General features: G+C 46.4%; 1 protein-coding gene and 1 long non-coding RNA gene across 2 annotated transcripts in view; one reads left to right on the forward strand and one right to left on the reverse strand.

Annotated features, from left to right (window-relative positions):
• LOC148143975 (uncharacterized) overlaps nucleotides 1-12,821 on the forward strand; it is a 29,080-nt gene extending 16,259 nt beyond the window's left edge. Inside the window, exon 3 of the long non-coding RNA XR_015751367.1 lies at nucleotides 11,129-12,821. This is a non-coding gene — a long non-coding RNA (uncharacterized LOC148143975). The remainder of the gene's footprint in view (nucleotides 1-11,128) is intronic.
• Nucleotides 12,822-14,856: 2,035 nt separating this feature from the next.
• LOC148143976 (uncharacterized) overlaps nucleotides 14,857-27,652 on the reverse strand; it is a 61,944-nt gene continuing 49,148 nt past the window's right edge. The window contains exons 3-4 of the mRNA XM_087975289.1: nucleotides 16,931-18,310; nucleotides 14,857-14,869 (exon numbers count right to left, since the gene is read on the reverse strand). Of these exons, the coding sequence (XP_087831415.1) occupies nucleotides 14,857-14,869; nucleotides 16,931-18,310 (1,393 nt within the window). The remainder of the gene's footprint in view (nucleotides 14,870-16,930; nucleotides 18,311-27,652) is intronic.

Here is a 27,652-nt window from a genome sequence, read left to right on the forward strand (position 1 = left end):
GACAATGGGGTGGCTCTGATTGGCAGGAGGACCAGTTTTGTTTTGGTCCTCCACGGTTCCCTATTGGACCATCAAAGGTAGGTCGCGCGCCATTTTTTGCGGAAAGCGATGAGCATGCCCAGTGTTTAGCTGACACCGGTGGGCATGTGCACTGCGTTACTGACACCGGGAAACATGCGCAGTATGCTCACTAGGGATGCTGGTGTTCCTGTCAGATTTTAAGAGTCCAAATGCCAATACGACAAAAAAGGGGTCGAGCTACAATTTGTTTTTCCCTGTGATTCGACATTGTATTGTTTTTGCATTCTGTCTGGCTGCTCAACTTTTGTATGTCTTTTCCCCACGTTGCGCGAGTCCAGAACTGGAGGGCATGGGTTTAGGGTGAGAGGGGAAAGATTTCTGAGGGGCAACCTTTTTGCACAGAACGCTGGTGGGGGTCAGCCAGAGGAAGTGGTGGAGGCCAGTACAATGATAATATTTAAAATGCATCTGGATGGGGATATGAATAGGACAGATTCAGAGGGATAAGGGGCCAAATGCTGGCAAATGGGTCACTAGATTAATTCAGGATATCTGGTCGGCATAGACCGAAGGGTATGTTTCTGTGCTCTGTGACGCTATTTCTAGGTAGTTGGAACCAACTTCACAAGACTAGGACTAGGCCATTCACCCCTTACAGTCAAGATCAGAGTGGTGTTGGAAATCACAGCAGGTCAGGCAGCATCCAAGGAGCAGGAAAATCGATGTTTCAGGCAAAAGCCTCGAATGCTGCTTGACCGGCTGTGCTTTTCCAGCACCACTCTAATCTTGACTCTAATCTCCTGCATCTGCAGTGCTCATTTTCGCCCATTCACCCCTTCCAGCCTGTCCTGAGCGGTGGCCTGACTGCGTTTATTTCAGTGAAAGAATCAGACAGATTTCAGCAGCTCTTTTAAAAAACTTGAACACGCTTTCTGGCTTTAACGATGTTTCTGAAGATATCATTTTAGGTTTAGGGTGTAGGTTTGATATCCAGACGTTTCATCACCTGGCTAGGTAACATCTTCAGTGGCGACGCCAAGTGAAGCGAAGCTGTTGTCTCCTGCTTTCTATTTATTTCTTTCTCCTGGATGGGGTTCCTGGGGTTTGTGGTGATGTCATTTCCTGTTCGTTTTCTGAGAGGCTGATAGATGGTATCTCAGTCTATGTGTTTGTTTATGGCGTTGAGGTTGGAGTGCCAGGCCTCTAGGAATTCTCTGGCAAGTCTTTGCTTAGCCTGCCCCAGGATAGATGTGTTGTCCCAGTCGAAATGATGTTTTTTTTCATCCATGTATGGGCTACGAGGCCTGGCACTCCAAGCACAACACCATAAACAAACACATAGATCTACATGCCATCTATCAACCCCTCAGAAAACGAACAGGAAATGACATCACCACATACCCCAGGAACCCCATCCAGGAGAAAGATATAAATAGAAAGCAGGAGACACAGCTTCGCTTCACTTGGAGGTCGCCACTGATGATGTTACCTAGCCAGGTGATGAAACGTCTGGATATCAAACCTACAGCCCAGCGAGCAAACCTACACCCTAAACCTCAACCTGACTACAAACCTTGCAAAAATCATTTTAGGTATTCTCAATTTTGAAGATCAGCCATTTCTCACCCCTCCCAACTCCCAGGTAGAGTCATTACTATCCATTATCTCTCTCTCTCTCTCTCTCTGTTCTTTGAAGGGCTTGATACAGCGGTCAAAGATGGTTCGAGGCTTGAGAAAGGACGGGTGTGATGGGGGCTGGGGAGAATAGAGACCAAAAGGATGGGGGACAGAGAGAGAGAGAAAATGGCAGTCAGAGGGTGGGGGTAGAGAGAGAGAATGAGTGGGGTTGATAGATTGAGTGGGGAAGAGAGAGTGGGCGTAGCGGAGAGGTGGGGAAGGGCAGGGTGTTACTAGGCACACAGATACATAAGATGGCAACTGAGCCATCAGTTGGCCAACTTGACACACAAGATGGCCGCTGGATCACAATATGGAGAGAAACAGCAGAGCAGATACAGACACTGCCTGGGGCCATCAGAATGCCAGCACAATCGACTCACAACCCAGGTGATTAGTTTAAGGCGGGTGGGGGAGAGAATACACATGAGTAATGAACACTGCCCGCCGTAGTGTCTGGGTCCAGCCAACACCTCTTATAGAAGTGTCAGCGGAGCAGGTAAGGGCTGTTTGGCAGGGGCTGCTTGAAGGCTCGGTGACGTTTGTTTAACGGTTTAAATTTGAAAGTTTTTTTTAAAAAGCGCGAAGCGGATCTGGAAGTTGGTGTAGCGTAAGCTTACCTGGGTAGGTTTCTTTCCCTATAAAAGCATGCAGGAGAGGAACCCGAGGCACTACAGAGGTGCCTAACCTAATAATAAGAACCGTTGTGGTAAGTAGGTAAGTGCTGCATTTTGCTTGTTCTATTCTTGGACCTAGTTTGTTTTTAAAAGGTTACTTTTAGAGGGATGGCAGTGAAGGCAGTGCAATGTTCCTCTTGCAACATGTTTGAGGTGAGGGATGCCATGGTCGTCCCTGCTGATTACTCTTGCAGGAAGTGCACCCATCTCCAGCTCCTCCAAGACCATGTTAGGGAACTGGAGCTGGAGTTGGATGAACTTAGGATCATTCGGGAGGCAGAGGGGGTCATAGATCGGAGCTTTAGGGAAGTAGTAACTCCAAAGATTGCAAACAGATGGGTGACAGTGAGGGGGACAGGGAAGAAGCAGCCAGTGCAGGGACCCCTGCGGCCGTTCCCCTCAAGAACAAGTATACCATTTTGGATACTTGTGGGGGGGGGCGACTTACCAGGGGTAAGCAATGGGGTTCAGGCCTCTGGCATAGAGCCTGTCCCCGTTGCTCAGAAGGGAAGGGTGGAGAAGAGCAGAGCAATAGTTCGGGGCACAGATAGGCGGTTCTGTGGGGGCGAGAGAGACTCACGTTTGGTATGTTGCCTCCCAGGTGCAAGGGTACGTGACGTCTCTGATCGTGTTTTCCGGGTCCTTCAGGGGGAGGGGGAGCAGCCTGAAGTCGTGGTCCACATTGGCACAAACGACATAGGTAGGAAGAGGGTTGAGGATGTTAGGCAGGCTTTCAGGGAGCTAGGTTGGAAGCTCAGAGTTAGAACAAACAGAGTTGTTGTCTCTGGTTTGTTACCCGTGCCACGTGATAGAGAGTCGAGGAATAAGGAGAGAGAACAGTTAAATGCGTGGCTACAGGGATGGTGCAGGAGGGAGGGATTCCGGTATCTGGATAACTGGGGTTCTTTCTGGGGAAGGTGGGACCTCTATAAACAGGATGGTCTACACCTGAACCTGAGGGGCACCAGTATCCTTGGGGGAAGGTTTGCTAGTGCTCTTCAGGGGGGTTTAAACTAATTCTACAGGGGCATGGGAACCTAGACTGTAGCTTTAGGGTGCAGGACCTGGAGTGTAGGGAGGTTAGGAACATGGCATCAATCTCAAAGGAGGGTGCCTGTAAACAGGAAAGTGGCTTGAAGTGTGTATACTTCAATGCAAGAAGTATATGAAATAAGGTAGGTGAACTTGCAGCATGGATTGGTACCTGGGATTTCGATGTTGTGGCTATTACGGAGACATGGGTAGAACAGGGACAGGATTGGCTGTTGCAGGTTCCAGGGTTTAAATGTTTTAGTAGGGTCAGAGGTGGGGGTAAAAGAGGGGGAGGTGTGGCATTGCTTGTCAAAGATAGTATTACAGCGGTGGAAAGGACGATGGATGAAGACTCGCCATCTGAGGTAGTTTGGGCTGAGGTTAGGAATAGGAAAGGTGAGGTCACCCTGTTAGGAGTTTTCTACAGGCCTCCTAATAGTCCTAGAGACGTAGAAGAAAGGATTGATTCAGGAGAAGAGTGAAAGTAATAGGGTGGTTGTTATGGGGGACTTTAACTTTCCAGATATTGACTGGGAAAGCTATAGCTCGAGTTCGTTAGATGGGTTGGTGTTTGTCCAATGTGTGCAGGAGGGTTTCCTGACACAATATGTAGACAGGCCAACAAGAGGTGAGGCCATACTGGATTTGGTTCTGGGTAACGAACCAGGCCAGGTGTTAGAATTGGAGGTAGGTGAGCACTTTGGGGACAGTGACCACAATTCGGTGACTTTTACTCTAGTGATGGAGAGGGATAAGTGTGCACTGCAGGGCAAGAGTTTTAGCTGAGGGCAGAGAAATTATGATATGGTGAGGCACGACTTAGGATGCGTGGCTTGGAAAAGTAGGCTTCAAGGGAAGGGCGCAATTGATATGTGGAGCTTGTTCAAGGAGCAACTATTGAGTGTTCTTGATAAGTATGTACCTGTCAGGCAGAGAGGAAAGGGTCGTGTGAGGGAACCGTGGTTTAATAAGGAATTGGAATCCCTTGTTAAAGGGAAGAGGGCGGCCTATGTAAAGATGAGGTGTGAAGGTTCAGTTGGGGCGATTGATAGTTATAAGGTAGCCAGGAAGGATCTGAAGAGAGAGCTAAAAGCAGCAAGGAGGGGACATGAAAAGTTCTTAGTTGGTAGGATTAGGGAAAACCCAAAGTCTTTCTATAGGTATGTCAGGAATAAAAGAATGACTAGAGTAGGAATAGGTCCAGTCAAGGATAGTAGTGGGAAGTTGCGTGTGGAGGCTGAAGAGATTGGGGAAGACACTGAATGAATACTTTTCGTCAGTATTCACTCAGGAACAGGACATTATTGCCGATGTGAATACTGAGTCACAATTAATTAGAATGGATGGCTTTGAGGTATGTAGGGAAGAGGTGTTGGAAATCCTGGAAAGGGTGAAATTAGATAAGTCCCCTGGGCCTGATGGCATTTATCCTAGGATTCTCTGGGAAGCAAGGGAGGAGATTGCAGAGCCATTGGCCTTGATTTTTATGTCCTCAGTGTCTACAGGAATAGTGCCAGAAGACTGGAGGATAGCAAATGTGGTTCCCTTGTTCAAGAAGGGGAGTAGGGATAACCCTAGTAACTATAGGCCGGCGAGTCTCACTTCTGTTGTGGGCAAAAGTCTTAGAGAGAATTGTAAGGGATAGGATTTATGAACATCTGGATAGGAATAATGTGATCAAGGATAGTCAGCATGGTTTTGTGAAGGGTAGGTCGTGCCTCACAAACCTTATTGAATTCTTTGAGAAGGTGAATAAGGAGGTGGACGAGGCTAAAGCGGTAGATGTGGTGTATATGGATTTTAGTAAGGCGTTTGATAAGGTTCCCCATGCTAGGCTACTGCAAAAAATACGGAGGTATGGCATTGAGGGTGAGTTGGAGGTTTGGATTAGGAATTGGCTGGCTCGAAGAAGACAGAGGGTAGTAGTTGATGGAAAAGGTTCATCTTGGAGTGCAGTTACTAGCGGTGTTCCGCAAGGATCTGTTTTGGGACCATTGCTATTTGTCATTTTTATAAATGACCTGGAGGAGGGGCTAGAAGGTTGGGTGAGCAAGTTTGCGGATGATACGAAAGTTGGTGGAGTTGTTGACAGTGAGGAAGGATGTGGCAGGTTACAGCGGGATATCGATAAGCTGCAGAGCTGGGAAGAAAAGTGGCAAATGGAGTTCAATGTGGGTAAGTGTGAAGTGATTCACTTTAGTAAGAGTAACAAGAAGATGGGGTACTGGGCTAATGGTTGGATACTTGGTAGTGTGGATGAGCAGAGGGATCTTGGTGTCCATGTACACAGATCTCTGAAAGTTGCCATCCAGGTAAATAGTGCTGTGAAGAAGGCATATGGCGTACTGGCTTTTATTGGTAGAGGAATTGAGTTCCGGAGTCCTGAGGTCATGTTGCAGATGTATAAGACTCTGGTGCGGTCGCATCTGGAGTATTGTGTGCAATTTTGGTCGCCATACTATAGGAAGGATGTGGAGGCACTGGAACGGGTGCAAAGGAGGTTTACCAGGATGTTGCCTGGTATGGTAGGAAGTTCGTATGAGGAAAGGCTGAGGCACTTGGGGCTGTTTTCATTGCAGAAAAGAAGGTTTAGGAGTGACTTGATAGAGGTGTACAAGATGATTAGGGGTTTAGATAGGGTTGACCATGAGAACCTTTTTCCACGTATGGAGTCAGCTATTACGAGGGGGCATAGCTTTAAATTAAGGGGTGGTAGGTATAGGACAGATGTTAGGGGTAGGTTCTTTACTCAGTGAGTCGTGAGTTCATGGAATGCCCTGCTAGTAGCAGTGGTGGACTCTCCCTCTTTATGGGCATTTAAACGGGCATTGGATAGGCATATGGAGGATAGTGGGCTAGTGTAGGTTAGGAGGGGTTGGATCGGCGCAACATCGAGGGCCAAAGGGCCTGTACTGCACTGTATTTTTCTACGTTCAATGTCTTTGGGATGGATCCAAAACTTACTTCGTTAATGATTGAAAATACTTTGACCTCTGGAACTGTCTGCCAGAGAGGATGTTGGAGTCAGATTCAATTATGGATCATTAAACTGAAAAGGAAAGCAAGGTACTGTAGTGGATGTCAGAATATGAGTTTCCTGATTGGGACTGTTCACTTGCTCCTGTTACCATTTCAGGTTGCTAACTTTTCGTTAGCATCCTGCACATGTTGGGAATTTTTCTCCTTTCTAGTATCTCAGTGACAAATCTAGTTTATGAATTGTTCCTATGATATCTCATGAGCGGGTTTATGATATTTACAGTGTTGTGGGTCACAGTGTGTCCAAGTGTGGAAAAACAAACTGTTCATCTTAAATATTTGATTTTAAACAATGGAAATAAAATTAATGTTTGGAAAACACAACTTGCTGTGTAGTAAGATCATCAGAAATAGGAATGGGAGTAAGTAATTGACCGTTGAGATGCTCTGTCTTTCATTTATCTAAATTCTCTTTCCTGCACTTGTTTTTTCATGACTTCACCTGCTGAAGTGACTACACTCCAAAAGCTTGTGATTTCAACATAAGAGCATAAGAACTAAGAGCAAGAGTCGGCCTTCCAGCCCTTCGAGTCTGCTCCACCACTCAATAAGATCATGACTAATCTTTTTGTGGACTATGCTGCACTTACCTGCGTTTTCACCATATCCCTTAATTATTTTATTTTTCAAAAACGTATCTACTGCTTCGAGTGATTGCTGAAGTAATGTCAAATCCTTCCCTGGGCAAGGAATTCCATAGATTAACAACGCTCTGGGTGAAGAAGTTTCTTCTCAGTTCAGTTTTAAACCTGCTTCCTCTAATCTTGAGGCTTTTATCCTAGTCTCACCTACCAATGCAACATCATACTTCTATTTCTTTCATAATTTAATATATTTCTGTAAGATCCCCTCCAAACAAACCTGCTGGACTATAACCTGGTGTCATGTGACTTATGACTAAAAAATTTGTTATTACGCATCCTCATAGCAGTGGGATTTCAGGGCTCGAAGATAGGGACACTACCACTGCGCCTTAAAAAAAAACCTGTGCAGCAAATAGGCCTTCTTCTAGTGAATGAATGGGGAGAGGTTTCTTCTCAACATGGGATACAAATATTATACCCTCAGAGCCCTTTACACTAAATTGAGCCCTCTTCAGTTGAATGAATGGATGTGGAGGTGCCACAGTTGAATTGGTTGATAACGTTAAAAATCACATCTTTCCCCTGAATATGTGACACTACCGCTATAGCCCCACAGTCCGTTGCAGTAAATTGGGTCATCTGCTGTTGAATGAATGAATGGGAATGAAAAGGGTGGATACACTGACGTGATTGTGAAATTCTCCACCAATCCCAAAGCTTGTGGTCGGTACCGACTAATCGGAGAGAGATATTGCAGAGGGTGGGACCAACACGACGCGCAAAGCCAGCCGCCATTGGTCAGGTGGAGTAAGGTGCGCTCTGATTGGAGGGGACGCGAATGACGCGCGTCACTGAAGGAGGAGACGGAATGAAGAAGAAAAACAAAGATGGCGGCGCGAGGCTGCGGTTTTCTCATCGACTCAGCGGGCGGTTTCTGACGGAGGGAGGGGGGCAGACAGGCATCGTTTACCTCAGAAAATACCTTTAAAATACATTTCAAATTAAAGCCAGAACTTTTCAAACAAAAGTTGTGAAGAAAAGGAGACAGTCCCCGGTGGGGTTTATTGTTTATTTTTGTATAATTCCCGGGGCCCGGGAAGGGGGAGGTGACAGTTATCGGGTGAACGAGAAAACAAATTAAAAATGTCAGCGGTGGAGGAGAGAGAGCCGGCGCCCGCGGCTTCTTCGGCGGCGGCCGGAGCCCAGGAGCTCAACAACCCCCCGGAGCTGGAGGAAGGTCCGAGCTCCAAGAAGCGGGGGGTCCGGCTGGAGGCTGGATTTGCTCAAGGCTTGTATCTATTAACTTATTTAAATGGTACCTACTGTATGGGGCTATGGTTTACATTAAAACCGGAGGATCATGTCAGAGTGTTTGTTTATATTAAGCAGTTGTAGTTGGTAAAATACACTCCCTGGAGGAGCACCTTCTATGATGTTGCATTTCTTGCCTTCTGCCCTTCCCCCATTTGTTATCTCTCATCTTGATTTTACTTTTTATTTGGTCAAATTTAATTTCATATTAATGAGACTTGGTGTTCACTGTGTGTTATTAATTTGTTTGTTGAATTACTGTAAGAAAAAAAATAATGGTGTCATGTCATTTCTGATGTCAGAGTTTGACATTGAATGTGCAGATGTGAATACCAATAAGTTGTGAAAATAAATCAAGAACTTGTGGTTCTAACAAAAAAAGCAGTTCACTGATATTAATGGCATTGTCTCATTTGAGGATGATGATTTGAATCTGACCAACAAACCGTTTCATGTAGTCACCCAATTTAATTAAAATTTTCTTTAACTTAATTAAAGAAAATAACCCTGGCAGGCTAAAATTTGTACAATTTGTTTATAAGATTTATTTATATGTCCCTTGCTCTCGATGTGGTCTCTGCCACATTGGGGAGACTGGACGCCAACTTGCAGAACATTTCAGGGAACAGCTCTGGGACGCCAAAACGAAACGACCCCACCGCCTTGTGGCTGAACGCTTTAACTCACCCTCCCAATCCGTCAAGGACACGCAAGTACACTGCTGCCTTCCCCTCCATGCTCCAGCTACCTGACGCTTGGAGGAAGAACATCTTGTCTTCTGCCTTGGGACCCACCAACTACATAGGATCAATGTAGATTTCACCAGTTTCCTTATTTCCCCTCCCCTCCCCCCACACCACACACCTTGTCCCAGATCCAGAGTTGAAAAATGTGGTGCTGGAAAAATGCCTCGAGGCCATGCCTATAGGAATTCCCTGGCTGTTCTCTGGCATGGCACTCATCCACAGATTCTATCAACAAACACATTTACCTGGACCCAATATACCGGCCACTGCAGCGGACAGTTGGAACTGACAACCGGAAGCGGCAGAGTCAAACCACTATAAATGCTGGAGGAAACATCACAGAAGCGCTTCACAAGAGGCTCCCAAGCACTCAGGATGTCCCCTAGACAGGAGATGAAACGTCTGCAACAAAAATTCCCAGCTCGGCGAACAGAACCACAACAATGAGCACCCGAGCTACAAATCTTCTCTCAAACTTTGAATTGAGCATAGGAGTTGGGACATCCTGTTGCAACTGTCACACGAACCACACAACACAAGGCGTGGTCCTTCTCTGACTTACCATCCCTTGGAATATCGGGGGGAAGACACCCCTTTAATTGTAACATTCAGGAAATATGCCTTATTTCAACAAAAATGTGCTGTGCTCACAGATGTTTGGACAGAGAAAGGGAGTTGCAGTCTGGAGTGAAGCTCAACCTTCATTCAGAAAGAGAGGAGCAGCAGTAGCTTCAGAAGCTCACCGTCCAACTTGCGCATTCAGACAATAGGGGTGCTCTTCTGGGCAAAATCTGGGAATGAAGCAATGTCTCCCCCTTTCCATTCCTTATCCTGGGAGGGAGAGAGAAAGGGGGAAGCACTGTTCACTTGCAACAACGGGAGGCAGTATGAATACAAGCAGGGAGCAGACTCTGCAAAAGTCAGTTTCAGTCGGCTTCTTCTGAAATATTGTGTGCAATCCTGGTCTCCCTCCTATAGGCAGGATGTTGTGAAACTTGAAAGGATTCAGAGAAGAGTCACAAGGCTGTTGCCAGGGTAGGAGGGTTTGAACCACAAGGAGAGGCTGAATAAGATGGGGCTGTTTTCCCTAGAGCATCGCAGGCTGAGTGTGTGTTTTTTAAAGAGGTTTATAAAAACTTGAGTGTGGATGGGGTGAATAGACAAGGTCTTTTCCCTGGGATAGGGGGAGTGCGGAACTAGAGGGCATAGGTTTAGGGCGAGAGGGGGAAAATTTAAAAGGGACCTTGCAGTCAACCTTTTTTTTGCAGAGGGTGAAGCGTGTATGGAATGAGCTGCGGAGGAAGTGGTGGAGGCATCTGGATGGTTATATGCAAAGGAAGGGTTTAGAGGGATATGGACCAAGTGATGGCAAATGGAACTAGACTAATTTTGGATATCCGGTCGGCATGGACAAGTTAGATTGAAGGATCTGTTTCTGTGCTTTATGTCTCTGACTGTACGATTGGTGAAAAGCGTTGGCATTCGTCGAAACATTTATGCAACAGCAAATTATAAGAGGGTAAAGATAAGCCTCACGTCATTGATCCATGAATCCTGGTGTAGTATGGATGTATTTCCAGTAATAGAGTCAGTATGGCATGGAAGGAGTTCAAAACGACGGCTTCTTTTACAAAAAGTCACACTTAAAACTTAAATCTGAGTCTTCTGGAAATGTAAGACAACCGTGCGTTAATATAAGACAGCTAAGTCTGGGGTATATATTACATATTTAATGGAATGTTTATGGCTCTAAAAGCCTGATTTGCAATGTTTCTGGGCTCATAATATTGCACTGCAGAATATTGTATATCTTCAGTAAGAACGTCAATACCGCATAATAGATGTCCATTCAGCAACTTGAGTGAACTCTTCGTGGAGTATGCAATCCACCACATTACCCTGCTGTATACATTTACGTATAGATCAGCACAAAGATCTTGGGTATTAAGAGAGGAAAGAATGATCCACAGAAACTAGAAATGTGTGTTCTGATTTTCTATTGTGGACTGACAGCGATGACCTTTGCAATCTCTTTCCACAGGAATATTACAAGAGAAGAATTTGGAGGCAGAAATCTCAGACCAAACATCACATCGAAGTCTGACAACCGCTTGATTCACCAGGACTTGGATATAGATGGCCTTGAAAACAAAGGGGAGAAGGTCTGTCTGCTTAGTTAGGTTTTAAACGTCAGTGTGACTGGAAACTCAGAATCTCACATACCCACACATCAGAGTAGTGACTGGAACATGTTTTACAGACTGAATGAGAGTCCTCCAATTATCAGAGGCTTCACCAGTAACACCACACCTATGCTGTAAGTGTGAGCGAGTTTCAACTGATTGTTGAACCTGGAGAAATACGAGGACACCTGCACCATGGAGAAATCATGAAAATGCAGGGAGTGTAGGAACGGTTTCCCTTCCCCGCCTGCCCGATATTCATCAGCATTTATATACCGGGCAGCGGCCATTCACCTGCATTCAGCACAGGAAAGGCTTCACTCAGTCACATCACCTCCTGGTCCACATTGGGGAGAAACTGCTCATCTGCCCTGTATGCTGAAGCAGATGAAGGACATTTTTTTTTATCCTGAATGGAGCATACTGCAGGTATACCTGAAATAGATACATTTGTCTCTATCCCATTGAGTCTCCAGCACAGGGCCAGTCTGGGATTCTCAATTGGTGTCTCAGTGTTTATTCTGCACCTGAGCCTACATCCACCCCTCTTCATTGCTCCCCCATCTCCCCTCCATCAGCATAAAGGTATCCCCCACTTTTCGAAAGTTCACTTTACACTACTTCACTTTTACAAAAGACCTACATTAATACCTGTTCTCACAAACCGAAAGAAATCCGAAGAGGATTGTCGCTTTTACAAAGAAAGGCATAATATAAATTAATTCATGGTAATTGCTTCTTCGCTTTAGGCCATTTCGGCTTATGAAAGGAACACTCTACTTTCAAATAGTGGGGGAAAGCTGTATCAATACAATACAGCACAGTCACAGGCCCTTCTCACTTGCTTTAGGCACACAGACCCCCTCAAGCCTGTGCTAATTCTTAATTCTTACTTAGACCTGCTATTTATTGCCCATGTGTGGCTTCTGTTCCTCTATTCACCTCCCCTTCATGCGTCTATCAAGATACACCTTAAACGTTGTTAAGGTGCCTGCTTCCATTACCTCCACTGGCAGTGCGTTCCAGAAACCCACCACCCCTCTGTGTAAATTCCCCACCCCCACCACTTTCCCCCCAAACAGTCCTTGAACCTCTTTTAGTTGAACTTTCTACTTTGGAGGGAAAAAAACGCCTCTGACTATCATAGAATCCCTCCAGCGTGGAAACAGACCATTTAGCCCAACAAGTCAACACTGGCCCTCTAAAGATTAACACATAGAGACTCGTTTTCTTACCCCCATTATCTACATTTACTCCTGACTAATGCACCGAACTTACACATCCCTGAACATTGGGGCAATTTACACACAGACAATCCAACTTATCCTGCCTCTCCCTGGACGCTATGGGTAATTTAGCATTGCTAATCCACCCTAACCTATACAAGTTTGGATTGTAGGAGGAAGCCCGAGCACCCGGAGGAAGCCCACACAGACACGGGAGGTGGGGTGCAGGGACAATGTGCCAACTCCACACAGATAGTTGCCTGAGACTAAAATCGAACGCAGGTCTCTGGCACTGTGAGGCGTCAGTGCGAACCACTGAGCTACCCTGCCACCCCTGTCCAGCCAATCTGTGTATCTCAGCATTTTGTCGAGGTCTCCTCTCAGCCTCTGTTTTTCCAAAGAAAACAATCCAGGTTTATGCCTCCTCTGCTCGTAACGAGAGCCCTCCAGACTAGGCAATGTCCTGGTGAACCTTGCCTGTACCCTCTACCAGAGCACCCACATCCTTCCAGAAGCACCGTGACCAGAACTGCACACAATATTACGAATGTGGCCAGAATAAACAGCTGTAACGTAACTCTTACACTCAAGGAAGCGTGCTGTGTGCCTTCTTGATCACCGTAGCCACCTGCATTACCACTTCCACGGATCTATATGCCCAGATCCCTCTGTATGCCAGTGCTCCTATGTGTTCTGCCATTTATCATACAATTCTTATCTTTCCTTTGTCTCTATCGAGCTTCACCTTGACTGTCTTTCTCTCTTCATCTCTTTTTTCCCCCCTCCTCACCCTTCCACACATCAGCATATCATAAGACCATAGGAGTAGAAATTAGGCCATTCAGCCCATTGAGTCTGCTTCGCCATTCAATCATGGCTGATACGTTTCTCAACCCCATTCTCCCCGTAACCCTTGAATCCCTTGATACTCAAGAACCTATCTATCTCAGTCTTAAATATATTCAGTAACTTGGCCTCTGCAGCCTTCTGTGGCGGTGAATTCCATAGACTCACTACACTCTGGCTTAAGAAGTTTCTCTTCCCTCTGTTCTAAAGGGTCTTCCCTTGACGTGAAGGCTGAGCCCTCAGGTTCTCGTCTCTCCTCCGAATGGAAACATCTTCCCAACATCCACGCCGTTCATTATTCTGTAGGTTTCAATTAGATCCCCTCTCATCCTTCTGAACTACATGATGTATAAACCTAGAATCCTCTAATGTTCTTCATATGTTAAATTTTTCATTCCTGGATCATTCTTGTGAACCTCCTCTGAACATGTTCCAGGGCCAGTACATCCTTCCTGAGATATGGGGACCAAATCTACATACAGTACTCCAATTGTGGGCTGACCGGAGCCTTACAGAGCCTCAGAAGTACATCCGTGCATTTATATTCAAGTCTGATCAAAATAAATGCCTTCATTGGATTTGCCTCCCCAACTACTGACTCAACCTGCAAGTTTACCTTGAGAGAATCCTGGAGTAGAACTCCATAGTCTCTTTGCACATCAGATTTCTGAATTTTCTCCCCATAATTCTTCTGTTCCAGAGAAGCAGCAGAGATTTCCAGACACCTCGATTGTTTTCAGGGATACCAAAGGATCTTGGGAATTGCCAGTATCTCAGGAGGAGGCAGAGGGGAATGTGGTGTGGTCCTGTAAACCGCAGAACTTTCCAAATTCCCTGAGTCAGCAGGAATTCTTTCTGGACCAAGAAACAAAAGGTCCACTGAGAAACTGCTACATCAGAAGACCTCAGAGGCAGAAATTAGGCCATTCAGCCCATTGAATGGTGGAGCTGACTCAATCATTCTTAAGTATCAAGGGTTACGGGGAGAATTGGGTTGAGAAACGTATCAGCCATGATTAAATAGTGGAGCAGACTCAATGGGCTGAATGGCCTAATTTCTGCTAGTTAACCATCCCTGGGAAGAAGGACGCAAAACAACAAGCTGTTTCCTGGGACAGATGAGCTAAGTGTTTAATAACCTCATGACAAAAGGACAATTAAGTTTGTCTGTGGAAGGAAGGCCCTGACGTAAAGGAGTTTTTTGCAGGAAAGGCTGTACCAAACAAACCACGAAACCTCGAGGATAAGAAGGTAAGCTACAGACCGGAGATCTCCAGAAGTGTGGAGATGTGGTGTTAGAATCTAAAGAAGCATCACATCACAGATTTGAAAGCGAGGAATCTCCACCAGAATTCAACCAGAATGATGTAGCAGCAGTACTTGGAAGAAGAATGCTGCACTGAATCCCTGGACACTTCCAGAGACAGATACTGTTGGGGGAAACTCAGTTAAATTCTGTCATCAATTGGGTGATAGCCAAGTTGTGAGTGAGGTTGAACTTGGTTACTTGAGTTTTATGTTTGGTTGCTACATACAATAAAGTGTTAATCATTGTTTCAGCAGTTAATTGTGTGCAGTTTCTGAGTTAAGAGCCAAATTAAGGCGATTCACCCACAACCACAGTGAGAGGCTGGGATTCATGTTGACTGCATTGCATTCAGCAGTACATCACGTCAATACTCTTATAAAGCGAAGGCTGACAGCACCACCTTTCTCAAACAGAAACACCCAGAGGACTGTGTCGCCCAATAATCTGTAAAATTAGCATTAAAAGTGGTGTAACCTGTTCTATTGAGAAGAATAAATCCCCAATGCTTTAAAATCAACAATCAGCAATTTATTTATCCAACTCTCACGGTGAACAAATGAACAAAACTATTAACAAACTGGATACAGGCCAGGAGCAGATGGGTGGCACTAGTTTAGTTGGGGATCATGGACTGGTTGGTCTGAAGGGTCTGTTTCCTGGCAGCATGACTCCATAGCACGTAATGAATGGGGATCCATCCCAAAGATGATAAAGGTTTCAAGCACCATCTGTAGACTCCCTCCAGATAACTGAAGGCAGTGGGGCACTGTGAGGGTCAGTAGATCAGTCAGCCAGCCAGTTCTCTACAGGAGACTTGTCTCTCAAGTAAGGAAGTGGTTTCCTGCCCCATCAGCCAGATTATCCAGTTGGATTAGGTCCTATATTTCCAACAAAATAGGTCAACGGGGCAGTGTCTATAACAAATATGTTATTAAACTTGGAAGAGTGCTGAAGACATATACAAGGATGTTACCAGGATTCAAGGGTCTGTGTAAAAGGGAGAGGTTGGTCAAGCTAAGATATTTTTATTTAGAGCATTAGAGACTGAGAGAGGCCCTTACAGAAGTGAAGAGATCGTAGAGGGTGAATGCACTCAGACGTTTACCCTGGGGTTGGGGAAGTGAGGGCGAGAGGGCATCAGTTTAAGGTTAGAGGAAAAAGAATAAAAGGGAATGTGAGGGGCAATGTTTCTTTTTACGCAGACGGTGGTACACATATGGAATGAAATGCCAGCGGAAGTGGTTGAGGTGGGTCGATTAACAACATTTAAAAGGCATTTGGAGAAATACGTGGATAGGAAAGGTATGGAAGGAAATGGACCAAGTGCAGGGAAATGGGCTTAGTGTTGATGGACAGTTTGGTCGGTGTGGACCATGTTGGGCCGACGGGCCTGTCTCCTGCTGTAGGACTCTATGATTCGCATCTCTTTATCGGTACGACAGTTTTGAGTTTCCAAATGAACATCTCACAATCAGGCCGAATAAAATCCAATCTCATTTGTCAACTCTGATGCGGAGGTGCTGGTGTTGAATTGGGGTGGACAAAGTCAGAAGTCACACGGCACCAGATGAAGTGATGAAGGAGCAGCACTCATGAAAGAGCAATGCTCCTAAAGCTTGTGATTTCAAATAAACTTGTTGCACTGTAACATGGTGTCATGTGACTTCCGACTTCTTTAACTCTGGGTTTGTCTCAAACTTGACGGGGTACTTTGTCCAACTCGGCATATTTTATCAATATTGCTTGAAGGAATTTTTTTTAAGATTAGATTCCCTACAGTATGGAAACAGGTCCTTTGGCCCAACAAGTCCACACTGGCCCTCCGCAGAGTAACCCAGCCAGACCCATTCCCCTATCTCTATTCCTCTACATTTACCCCAACTAATGCACCACACCTACACATCCCTGAACACTATGGGACAATTTAGATGGGCCAATCCATCCTAACCTGCACACCTTTAGACTAGGGGAAGGAACCAGAGCACTCAGAGGAAACCCATACAGACGTGGGGGAGGAGGGGGCATCGTGAAAGCTACACACAGACTGTCATCCCGAGGGTGGAATTGAACCCAGGTCAGCATCGTGAGGCAGTGGTACTAACCACTGAGTCACCATGCCACCCCTGAGCCACGTAGGTGGGCTTGTGTGGGTGGGGGGGAGGTAAGTCCAGCACAAAACAAAAAAAGCTCACTGCACCCACTGTCAGAATGGGCAGGAGGTTCAGCCCTGGGGGTGACCCATTGCAGTGTCACTGGTGGAATCTGATTGTTGGATGCACTTTTGCCCCCGCTGGTGCCTCCGCAAGTTGCAGGACGATGTGAACTTCCGCCCGCAGTCAGGGCAGGCAAACGGCCTCTCCCCGGTGTGGACCCATTGGTGGGCCAGCAGTTTGGAGGAGCAGGTGAACCCCTTCCCACACTCGGGGCAGCTGAATGGCCTTTCCCTGGTGTGGACCCGCTGGTGGGACAACAGGTCAGAGGAATTGCTGAAGGCATTAGCACACTCAGAGCAGGCGAAAGGCCTCTCCCCCATGTGGATTTGCCGGTGTCTCAGCAGGTTGAAGGACTTGCTGAAGGTCTTCCTGCACTCTGGGCAGCTGAAGGGCCTCTCCCCCGTGTGGACCCGCTGATGGGCCAGCAGGTTGGAGGACTTACTGAAGGCCTTCCCACACTCTGTGCAGCTGAAGGGCCTCTCCCCCGTATGGACCTGCTGATGGGCCAGCAGGTTGGAGGACTTACTGAAGGACCTCCCACACTCTGGGCAGCTGAAGGGCCTCTCCCCCGTGTGGACCCGCTGATGGGCCAGCAGGTCGGACGATTTACTGAAGGCCTTCCCACACTCTGGGCAGCTGAAGGGCCTCTCCCCCATGTGGATTCGCTGGTGACTCAGCAGGTCAGAGGAATTGCTGAAGGCCTTCCCGCACTCTAGGCAGCTGAAGGGCCTCTCCCCCGTGTGGACCCGCTGATGGGTCAGCACGTTGGAGGAATTGCTGAAGGCCTTCCCACACTCTGGGCAGCTGAAGGGCCTCTCCCCCGTGTGGACCCGCCGGTGCTTCAGCAGGTTGGAGTCGTCACTGAAGGCCTTCCCGCATTCGGGGCAGCTGAATGGCCTCTCCCCCGTGTGGACTCGCCGGTGCTTCAGCAGGTTGGAGGAATTGATGAAGGCCTTCTCACACTCTGGGCAGCTGAAGGGCCTCTCCCCCGTGTGGACCCGCTGATGAGCCAGCAGGTCGGAGGATTTAGTGAAGGCCTTCCCACACTCTGGGCAGCTGAAGGGTCTCTCCCCCGTGTGGATTTGCTGGTGTCTCAGCAGGTCGGAGGAATTGCTGAAGGCCTTCCCGCACTCTGGGCAGCTGAAGGGCCTCTCCCCCGTGTGGACCCACTGATGGGCCAGCAGGTTGGAGGAATTGCTGAAGGCCTTCCCGCACTCTGGGCAGCTGAAGGGCCTCTCCCCCGTGTGGACCCGACGGTGCCTCAGCAGTTTGGAGTCGTCGCTGAAGGCCTTCCCGCATTCGGGGCAGCTGAATGGCCTCTCCCCCGTGTGGACTCGCCAGTGCTTCAGCAGGTTGGAGGAATTGCTGAAGGCTTTCCCGCATTCGTGGCAACTGAAGAGCCTCTCACCAGTGTGTATATGCTGGTGGGCCAGCAAGACACAGGAGCTAGTAAAGCCCTTCTCCCGCTCGGGGCAGGAGAACGGCCTCTTCCCAGTGTGATTGCACTGATGAGCCGCCAGGACAGATGGGACACGGAAGCTCTTCCCGCAGTCGCCACAATTCCATGGTTTCTCAACAGGGCGTGTTTCCTCGGGTTTCTCCATGGCCGAAGCTTCAGCTGCACACACATGTGTACAACCCTGCCATGAATTCTTCTTTCCAGGCAGTAGAGTTGTTTCAGGCTCCACACTCAGTGCGCTGCAACAGTAGGGTCTTTCAACCAGTGCCCCCGTACTCAAACAGAAACCAAAAAGAAAGCTTTGCTCCTTCTCACAGAATCATAGTTGAAAATTGTTGCGGTCCTGATGGATTGAGTAACTGTCAGACATTGACGTGAAAGTGAGGACTGGAGACACTGGAGAGTCAGAGTCAAAAACTGCGTCACTGGAAAAGCGCAGCATGGCAAGCAGCATCAGAGAAGCAGGAGAATCAACATTTTGGACATAAGCCCTTTATCTGTTAACTTGAAACTTCTGTCTTCAGATAGTCTGTAAGAAAAGATTATAAAAGTCATCACTGCCAGTCCGATTAAGAATATCAAGGCATTGACACTGACACCAGAGAGAAACTGTACATACAGATGTGGCAAATGTTAGTGGCTAGCCAGAGTGATAGAGATATGTAGCACCCTTCCAGATAACCTAACCTAATCTCGGCCGATTTGCCAGCATTTTTGCCCATATTGTCTAAACCCTTCCTAATCGTATACCCATCCAGATGCCACTGTACCAGCACCCACCACTTCCTCTGACAGCTCTTTCCTTAAACACGCCACTTTCTGCATGAAAGACTTATCCCTTAGGTTCCTTTGTTAAGTTCTTTTGCTTGAGCTTCTTACACTGCAATACGCCAACTTCTGTGAACAACCAAACTTTATTAAGTACAGTACAAGCTGTGGAGAAACTCTTAACACTCTTCGCAATGCTTGAACACAACAGTACCAAAAAAACAAACCCCTTAAACAAAGTAAAACTGAAACAGAGGCTTACAATTGAAGTTAGAAGGGCAGAAGGAGACAGTGTAAGCAGCCTTTCTCCACATAGTCCACTGCTTAACTCACCCAAACGAGACTTCAGCTTTCAGGACTGACCACTCCCCTTTCATTGTACAGGTCACTTCTAAAACATAAAAGCTTTGGCCTCAAGTCTCATCTGTTCACATATAACCAAAAATGCCTCCCAATACCATTTTTCTTCTCTGTACTAAACGAGTTGCTTCGGAGCCCAGGTTTTTTTAACCACCCTTCTGGAAAAAAACAAGGACACAGCATCCTTGAGAAGAAGGACCAGCTTTTAGTAAAAGGACCAGCTTTGTGACAGAGGGATATAGGCCAAACACTGGCAGGTGGGATTAGATTAGTTTGAGAACATAGCATGGAGTAGTTGGACTGAAGGGACTGTTTCTGTGCTGTTTGACTCGGTAACTGTTCTGCAATGGTCTGAAAACCATTTTCTTGCCTTCCTCCATAAACATCCACTTCTTTGTTGTTCCAAATCAGATGAACTCAGCCTTGAATATATTCAATGATCCCATAACTGCAGGAAGACATCCCCACTTCTGGACTCAATTCCTCTTGCTAAGATAACACCTGCTTTGCTCATTGCTTGCTGCACCTATCTCACAACTGGCATTAACTGGTATGGAAGGACGCTGAGGCCCCTTTATACACATTCCTGATGAAGGGCTCGTGTCAGTAACGCTGACTCTCCTGCTCCTCGGATGCTGCCTCATCTGCTGTGCTTTTCGAGCACCACACTTTTTGACTCTGATCTCCAACATTTGCAGTCCTCACTTTCTCCACATCCCAATATGTCAACATTAAAACAATGCATCTCCTTTCTGCTTTCCCTCCTCACCCCCCACAGGGAATGCTATCACTTCACATCGTGGTACTGCATTTTCCATGAGTTTGCCAACTGAGACACAGACCTGGCCCAATTTTTCCAGAATCTGCCCCCTCCATAAATTGAGATTGAAGGCGAGAGAGAGAAACACAATCGGCTTGTCTCTGATTAGCAGGAGGACCACGCTCCTTCCGGTCCTCCAGGGCTTCCTATTGGCCCAACAAAAGAAGATCACGCGCAGATTCCGCGGACAACCAGGAGCACGCGCAGGTTTTGCTGACACTGGCGAACATGCGCAGTGTGTGTTGTCACCGAGGAGCATGCGCAAGATGCTCTGTGAAGTTGCTGGTGTGACTGACAGATTTTGTGCCCAAATGACACTCGGAGTCAAGAAAGGCTGGAGCGACATTTTATATTTATCCTGCGGCTCCACATTTTATTCCTTTTGCATTTTATTTGACTACTCATCTTTTCCTCAGGGTAGGGGACTCCCAAACTGGAGGGTATAGGTTGAGGGTGAGATGGGAAAGATTTAAAAGGGACCTAAGGAGTAGAAAAAAAGTGTGAAAGTTAATTCCCCTCAAGTGCCCTCTCCAAACCTGCACATCTTTGGATTGTGGGAAGAAACCGGAGCACCAAAGGAATCCCATGCGGAGAAGGTGCAAACTCCACTCAGACAGTTGCCCGAGACCGGGATCAAACCCGGGTGCCTAGCGCTATAAGGCAGCAGTGCTAACCACTGAGCCTGTTCAGAAAAAGCAGCAATTGATTTATATTAGGGTGAGAGGGGAAAGGATTAAAAGGGATCTAAAGGGCAACTATTTCAGGCAGCGGGTGGTGCGTGGATTGAATGAGCTCCCAGAGGAAGTGGTGGAAGCTGGTACAATTACAATATTCAAAAGGCATCTGGATGGGTATATGAACAGGAAGGTTTGGAGGGATATGGGCCAAGAGCTGGCAAATGGGCCTAGATTAATTTAGGATATATGATTGGCACGGAACAAACAAATTGTTTCCATGCTCCACTACTCTATTTCTACATCGTCAGAACTGTTATGACACAGACTGCACCCCCCACTAATTTAAACCCAAAAAAGATTTACCCCAGGTGGTAATGTGAAAATTCAAGAGGTAAGGAACTGTTTCTAAAAGTCACTATTTAAAGTTTTATTTAATGATCTAGGACACTTACTTGCAAGTGTTTAAATCTGCTGGGATTTTTCGTACCGCCAAATCTATTCAAATCTGTCTGAACCAGTTCAAATCTTGGACGAAAGCCCCCAAATTTTACAACACTGGGTGCAACCTCCCCTACTTAATTTAAACCAGCAACATAGAGAAGGTTTAACCCATGTGGTAATCTGTGAAAATTCAAGAACCAAGAAACTATTCCCAAAGGTCAGTATTTAAAGTTAAAATTAACAACTTTATTTATTAAAGTCTAACGGAGAATAATTAATTAACAACTATTTACAACTCCTGTCTCTAACCTATCTTCTACCTTCCCCTGTATGATACCAGTCCAATAAAAACCCTTGATTAAGATTTACCGAAAGACTCAAACTTCAAAACCAGCAAGCTGTTAAATCTTCTCTTTGTATCTTCCTCTGTAGATTTGCTCTCCAGGTCGGTGTCGATGTTTTTTCTCTGTGCAGACTCCTTCTCTGGACAGGTGCCTCTGAGTTCTCACTAGCAGCCTACATTTGTTGGTCTTTTGGCAGTTCTCCTGTAACTGTTCAACATTTTTTTTTTTGATTTTGTACTCCAAAGCATCAAATCATTTGAGGAGAAAGTGATGTCTGCAGATGCTGGAGATCAGAGCTGAAAATGTGTTGCTGGAAAAGCGCAGCAGGTCAGCCAGCATCCAGGGAACAGGAGAATCGACGTTTCGGGCATAAGCCCTTCTTCAGGAATGAGGAAAGTTTGTCCAGCAGGCTAAGATAAAAGGTAGAGAGGAGGGACTTGGGGGAGGGGCGTCGGAAATGCGATAGGTGGAAAGAGGTCAAGGTGAGGGTGATAGGTCAGACTGGGGTGGGGGTGGAGAGGTCAGGAAGAAGATTGCAGGTTAGGAAGGCGGTGCTGAGTTCGATGGATTTGACTGAGACAAGGTGGGGGGAGGGGAAATGAGGAAACTGGTGAAATCCGAGTTCATCCCTTGTGGTTGGAGGGTTCCTAGGCGGAAGATGAGGCGCTCTTCCTCCAACCGTCGTGTTGTTGTGGTCTGGCGATGGAGGAGTCCAAAGACCTGCATATCCTTGCTGGAGTGGGAGGGGGAGTTGAAGTGTTGAGCCACAGGGTGGTTGGATTGGTTGGTCCGTATGTCCCAGAGATGTTCTCTGAAACGCTCCGCAAGTAGGCGGCCTGTCTTCCCAATATAGAGGAGGCCACATCGGGTGCAGAGGATGCAATAGATGATGTGTGTGGAGGTGCAGATGAATCTGTGGCGGATATGCAAGTTTCCTTTGGGGCTTTACCCCTCACCTCCCTCCAAGGCCCCAGATCAGCTGGTAGTTGCCTGTCGTGTTCCTGGTCAGTTGTTTATACACTTCCTTGCAGAAGTCCATTCTATTCCGAATTACTCAAAAACTGCATAAATCCATGTAAGATTCTGTAACTCCCACTTTAGAAATAGAATCAGTCTGACCTAACATTGGGATACAGACAGACTTTAATGTCTCACCTTCAATGCATTATCTGAGCTGAGATGACACCTATTGTTAAAAGCTATCTTGAGAAAGTAAGTTTAAAAAAAGTTCTGGGATTTACAAATGAAGGAACCGAAACTAACATGGTCATCCTAAACGATGCAAACTCACCTGCACACTTTAGCACACCGGATCCACCCTAAAGTGCAGATCTTTGGACTGTGGGAGGAAGCCAGAACACCCAGAGGTGACCAACACAGACACAAGGGGGAGAACATGCCAAACTTCACACAGACAGTCACCCAAGGATGGAATCAAACCCAGGCTCCTGGCGGAATAAAGCAGCATTGCTAACCACTGAGCCACCATCCCACCCAGTGCTTTGAGTTTCTGCTTTGTCTTTGCAGCTTTTAACTTCTCATGCGCCCTCAGCAGAGGCTGTGTCCTGCTGACATCGTTGGACCACACCCATTGCACCTCCCTTTCCCACTTCTCCAGCCCTGAACGCATCAGTTCCTGAATCCTGGCACCAGATTCCGATACCATCTGTGCTCCTGCTGCCAACTGCAGAGAACGGAGGCAATCCCCGTCACTATTCTGTCCCTTACCTCCCCCTCCCTAACGTTGTTCTTACTCCCACCACCCCACAGTTAGCTCCTCCCCCCTGCAGCCCTCTCCCAGATCCCCTTTGCCTGCCTGACCTGGGCTCACACCCTCCTGACCCTGTCCACTGACCCCATCAGAAGACTCTGTATGGAGGGAAAGACCATCTCCCAGAATAAAAAACATCTGATTAACTTTCCGCCTTGCCCTCCCAGCATGTCAGCAAACTGGCTTCCAGCTCCACCTCTCTGAGCCGAAGGTCCTCCAAGTTGTGGTGGCCCTGGATCACATCATCCAGAGCCTTCCACCTCTTGCAAATCGAAAGACAAGTCTCACCCTGCCCTCTCCCGTGTCTATTGTGTAACTGCTTAATCATTTTTAGTGGCCGGGCGAGACTGATAGCCAAGTTTGGAACCCATGAGTGCACAATCTGCAGACAGTCAATCCATGTAATATTTTATAAATTCCTACTTTGGAAACAGAATCAGTCTGACTCAAGACAGACTCGAACCTCACATCTTTCATGCATTGTCTGAGCTGAGATGGCACCTCTTTGTAAAACCTGAAGTTATCTCGAGACTGTGACTTAAAAGAAGTTTTGGGATTTACATACTAATGAACTGAAACCTGCAACCCATTCTAAAGATGAAACACTTAAAAGCAGTCGAGGTTTGTTCAATATATCATTTTGCTACAAATTCGGTGTCTTATGATCCTGCTGTACAGTTACCTGACGAAGGAGCAACACTCCGAAAGCTAGTGCTTCCAAATAAACCTGTTGGACTGTAACTGGATTTTAACTTTGTTTCCAGTGAAAACAGCCCACCCCTCCCATTGCTGCCAGTAAACTTTACAATGCTGAGGAAACAATGAACCATCAGTCCTGAAAAATGTACAATTCTAATAATACGAGCTACACATTGACTGCTCCTTCTGAAATAAGACATTGGAAACCTCGCGCCGGAGATTGAAAGAAATTAGCAGCTTTAAAAGAAAAACCTGTAGGATCTCATAGCCTTCAATGTTTGAGTCCGACGGTAAGTTCAGGTAACTTTTGTTGGGACCCAACTTTGTTGCAGCTTCAGATCGTCCCAGCAAAAAAGTGCACAAAAAGTAACTTTTTATTGAAACTCACACATACACATACACACACACACACATACACACACACTCTCCTGCATCCCACTTCTTTCATTATTGGTCAGCTGAGTTGTTCCTTTGTAATTCGACCCTTGGTGCAGCCTTAGCCTGGAGGAAGTATTGCTTCACTCAGCAATTGCAACTCATAGCCTGTATGCAAGTAAGATTCCCCCCGCGCATTTGCAGATGGGCTGTCAAGAATCAACCACACTGCTGTGGGTCTGGAGTCACATATAGGCCAGGGAAAGGATGCAGCTGGGACGACTGAGTGAATCCTTTCCCACAACGGCAGTTTCCTCCCCTAAAGCATAAGTGAATCAGATTGGGGTGTTTGTTCCCCGAAAATGGTTTCATAATGAGATTCTGAACTCCAGATTTCTGACTGAACTCCAAATCCGCCATCTGCTATGGTGAGATTCAAACCCGGGAGTCCCCAGAACTGGGTTATTAATGCAGTCGAGAATGGCACTCGGCCGAAGCTCCTTCAATCCCCCTGCGATGGGAGGTGACCTCACTGATGTCTCTGCAGGTGGGAGGAGCAGATGAAGCCCTTCCCACACAGAGAGCAAGTGAACGGCCTCTTTAATCCTCCAAGCTGAGTAAATGGTGTGAAGTCCTGTACTTTTCACAGTCACCGCACTGAATCTCCCTCATTCGGGTGTATCAGTATTCTTCCTGCCACACCAGTGTCCAAGCAGACAGAAGCAAACATTTCTTCTCGCCTGGAATGGCTGCTGATATTCAAGTCCCAATGAATCAAGTGACTCTGTCAGAAGCTGATGTATCTTTTGGTTTCAGATTTCTTTCCCCATGTCTTCCTGCAAAAGAAACCATGAAATAAGTCACGGTCAGTACAGTCAAATGAACATAACTTCGGTGACAATTCCTTAGATTGCCAGATACCTGCTGATCATATATTATCCATGACACAGAAACCTGAAAACCCTCATTCAGCCAGATAGCATTAAGTATATAAAGAGGAAAACTTCATTTAGGTGACAATGACCTGGAACAACCTTCCTACAAAGGTGCTGGAAATGGAGCTGAATGAAGGATATGAAAGTGAAATGTCAAGGCTGCTTCAGGAAAGAAAGCCAGTAAAGTTGCTGAAAGACGTCCTGCTGACCTGTTAAAATTAAAATGAATACAAGAAATACGGGATGTAATTCCATTGCTATATTAGAAGGTGAAAAATCATAGCCATGCAGCTTGTACAACAGCGAATATCTGATATACACCATATGAAGCAATCATAAAATCCCTGCAGTGCAGAAAGAGGCCATTTGGCCCATCGAGCCTGCTCCGCCATTCTTTAAGATCATGGCTGATCTATCCATTATCTCAGCTCCACTTACCTGCATTATCCTGACTACCCTAAATTCACCTACCATCCAAAATCCCATCGAACTGTGTCTTTAATATGCCTGCTTCGATTGCTTCCTTGGGCAAAGAATTCCATAGATTCACCACTCTCCAGGAGACGTAGTCCCTCCGCCTCTGCCTTAAATCTATCCCTATAGTCTTGTTACCTAGTCTAACCCACCAGCAGAAACGACGAGATAGGGTGGGTCTGGGTGGCAAGTTGTTCGATGGGTCAATGTGGACTTGATGGGTTGAATGGCCTCCTTCCACACTGTAGGGTTTCTATGATTTACTGCAGTTGTGTTTGCCCAGAACCACAGCTCCCAGAACCTCCCATCTTCTGCAAATTGAAAGACAAGTCCCACCCTGCCCTCTTATACGTGTGTTATCTAACTGCTTCATCGCTTCCAGTGAATACAGCCCACACCTCCCACTGCTGCCAGTAACCTTTACAATGTTGATGCAACAAGCAATACCTGCAATACTGAAAACCGTAAGGCTTCTGATGATACCAGTTACTGATTCACCGCTCCTTCTGATGCACAGCATTGGAAGTACATTTTTGGGGGCTGAAAGAAATGAGCAGTTTAAAACAAAAACCCACCTAACCCTTCACTAGGATTCCTGTTCAGGATACTTTACTTAAAACACTTCAACCCCACATTGCAACAAGTTCCACATTCCATCAAAATCCTGGATGTTCTCACTTACTCAGTTGCTGTCTCTCAAATGAAAGATTTCATTGTAGCTTCTGCTCCCAGTAAGGACAAAATATCTTTGAAAGCTGCTCTGAAATTCCAGTCTTCACAACAATACTTCTGCTTTCCTTCAGTCCAAATTGTCTGTGCTGACCAGATATCCCAAATTAACATAGTCACATTTGTCAGCACTTAGCCTATATCCCTCTCAATTCACCCTGTTACCAGATGCCATTTAAAATGCTGTAATTATACCAGCCTCCACCACTTCCTCTGGCAGCTCAGTCCATGCTTGCATCACTCTCTGTGTGAGAAAGTTGTCCATAAGGTTCCTTTTAAATCTTTCCCCTCTCACCTCAAATCTATGCCCTCTAGTTTTGGACTTCCCTACTATGTGGAAATGTTTTTGGCTATTCACCCTATCCATGCTCCATATGAACTTCTGTAAAGTCACCCCTCAGCCTCCAATGCTCCAGGGAAAACAGCCCCGGCCTATTCAGCCTCTCCCTATAACTCAAACCCTCCAACTCTGGCAATAGCCTTGTAAATCTTTGCCAAACCCTTTCAAAGGTTCACAACACTTTTCCTGTAGCAGGGTAACCAGAACTGAACGCAGTATTCCAAAAGTCGCCTAATCAATGTCCAGTACGGGGGCAACATGACCTCCCAACATCTGTACTGAAATGCACTGACCTATAAAGGAAAGCATACCAAACACCTCCTTCACTATCCTGTCGACCTGCGACTCCACTTTCAAGAAACTATGAACCAGCACTCCAAGGTATCTTTGGTCAACAACACTCCCCATTAACTTTGCAGATCCTTCCCTGATCTGCCTTTCCAAAATCAAAATTTCAAAATGGGGTTGAGAAACATATCAGTTGTGATTGAATGGTGGAGTAGATCTGATGGGCTGAATGACCGAATTTCTGCACCTATGTCATATGGTCGCTTGCTGTCCTGGACACAGAGTATGAGAATTGGGAGCAGGAATAG

Source organism: Chiloscyllium plagiosum, unplaced genomic scaffold (genome assembly GCF_037043375.1).
Source record: "Chiloscyllium plagiosum isolate Xiang-an unplaced genomic scaffold, Cpla_swu_hap1 HiC_scaffold_27, whole genome shotgun sequence".
Lineage (NCBI taxonomy): Eukaryota > Metazoa > Chordata > Chondrichthyes > Orectolobiformes > Hemiscylliidae > Chiloscyllium > Chiloscyllium plagiosum.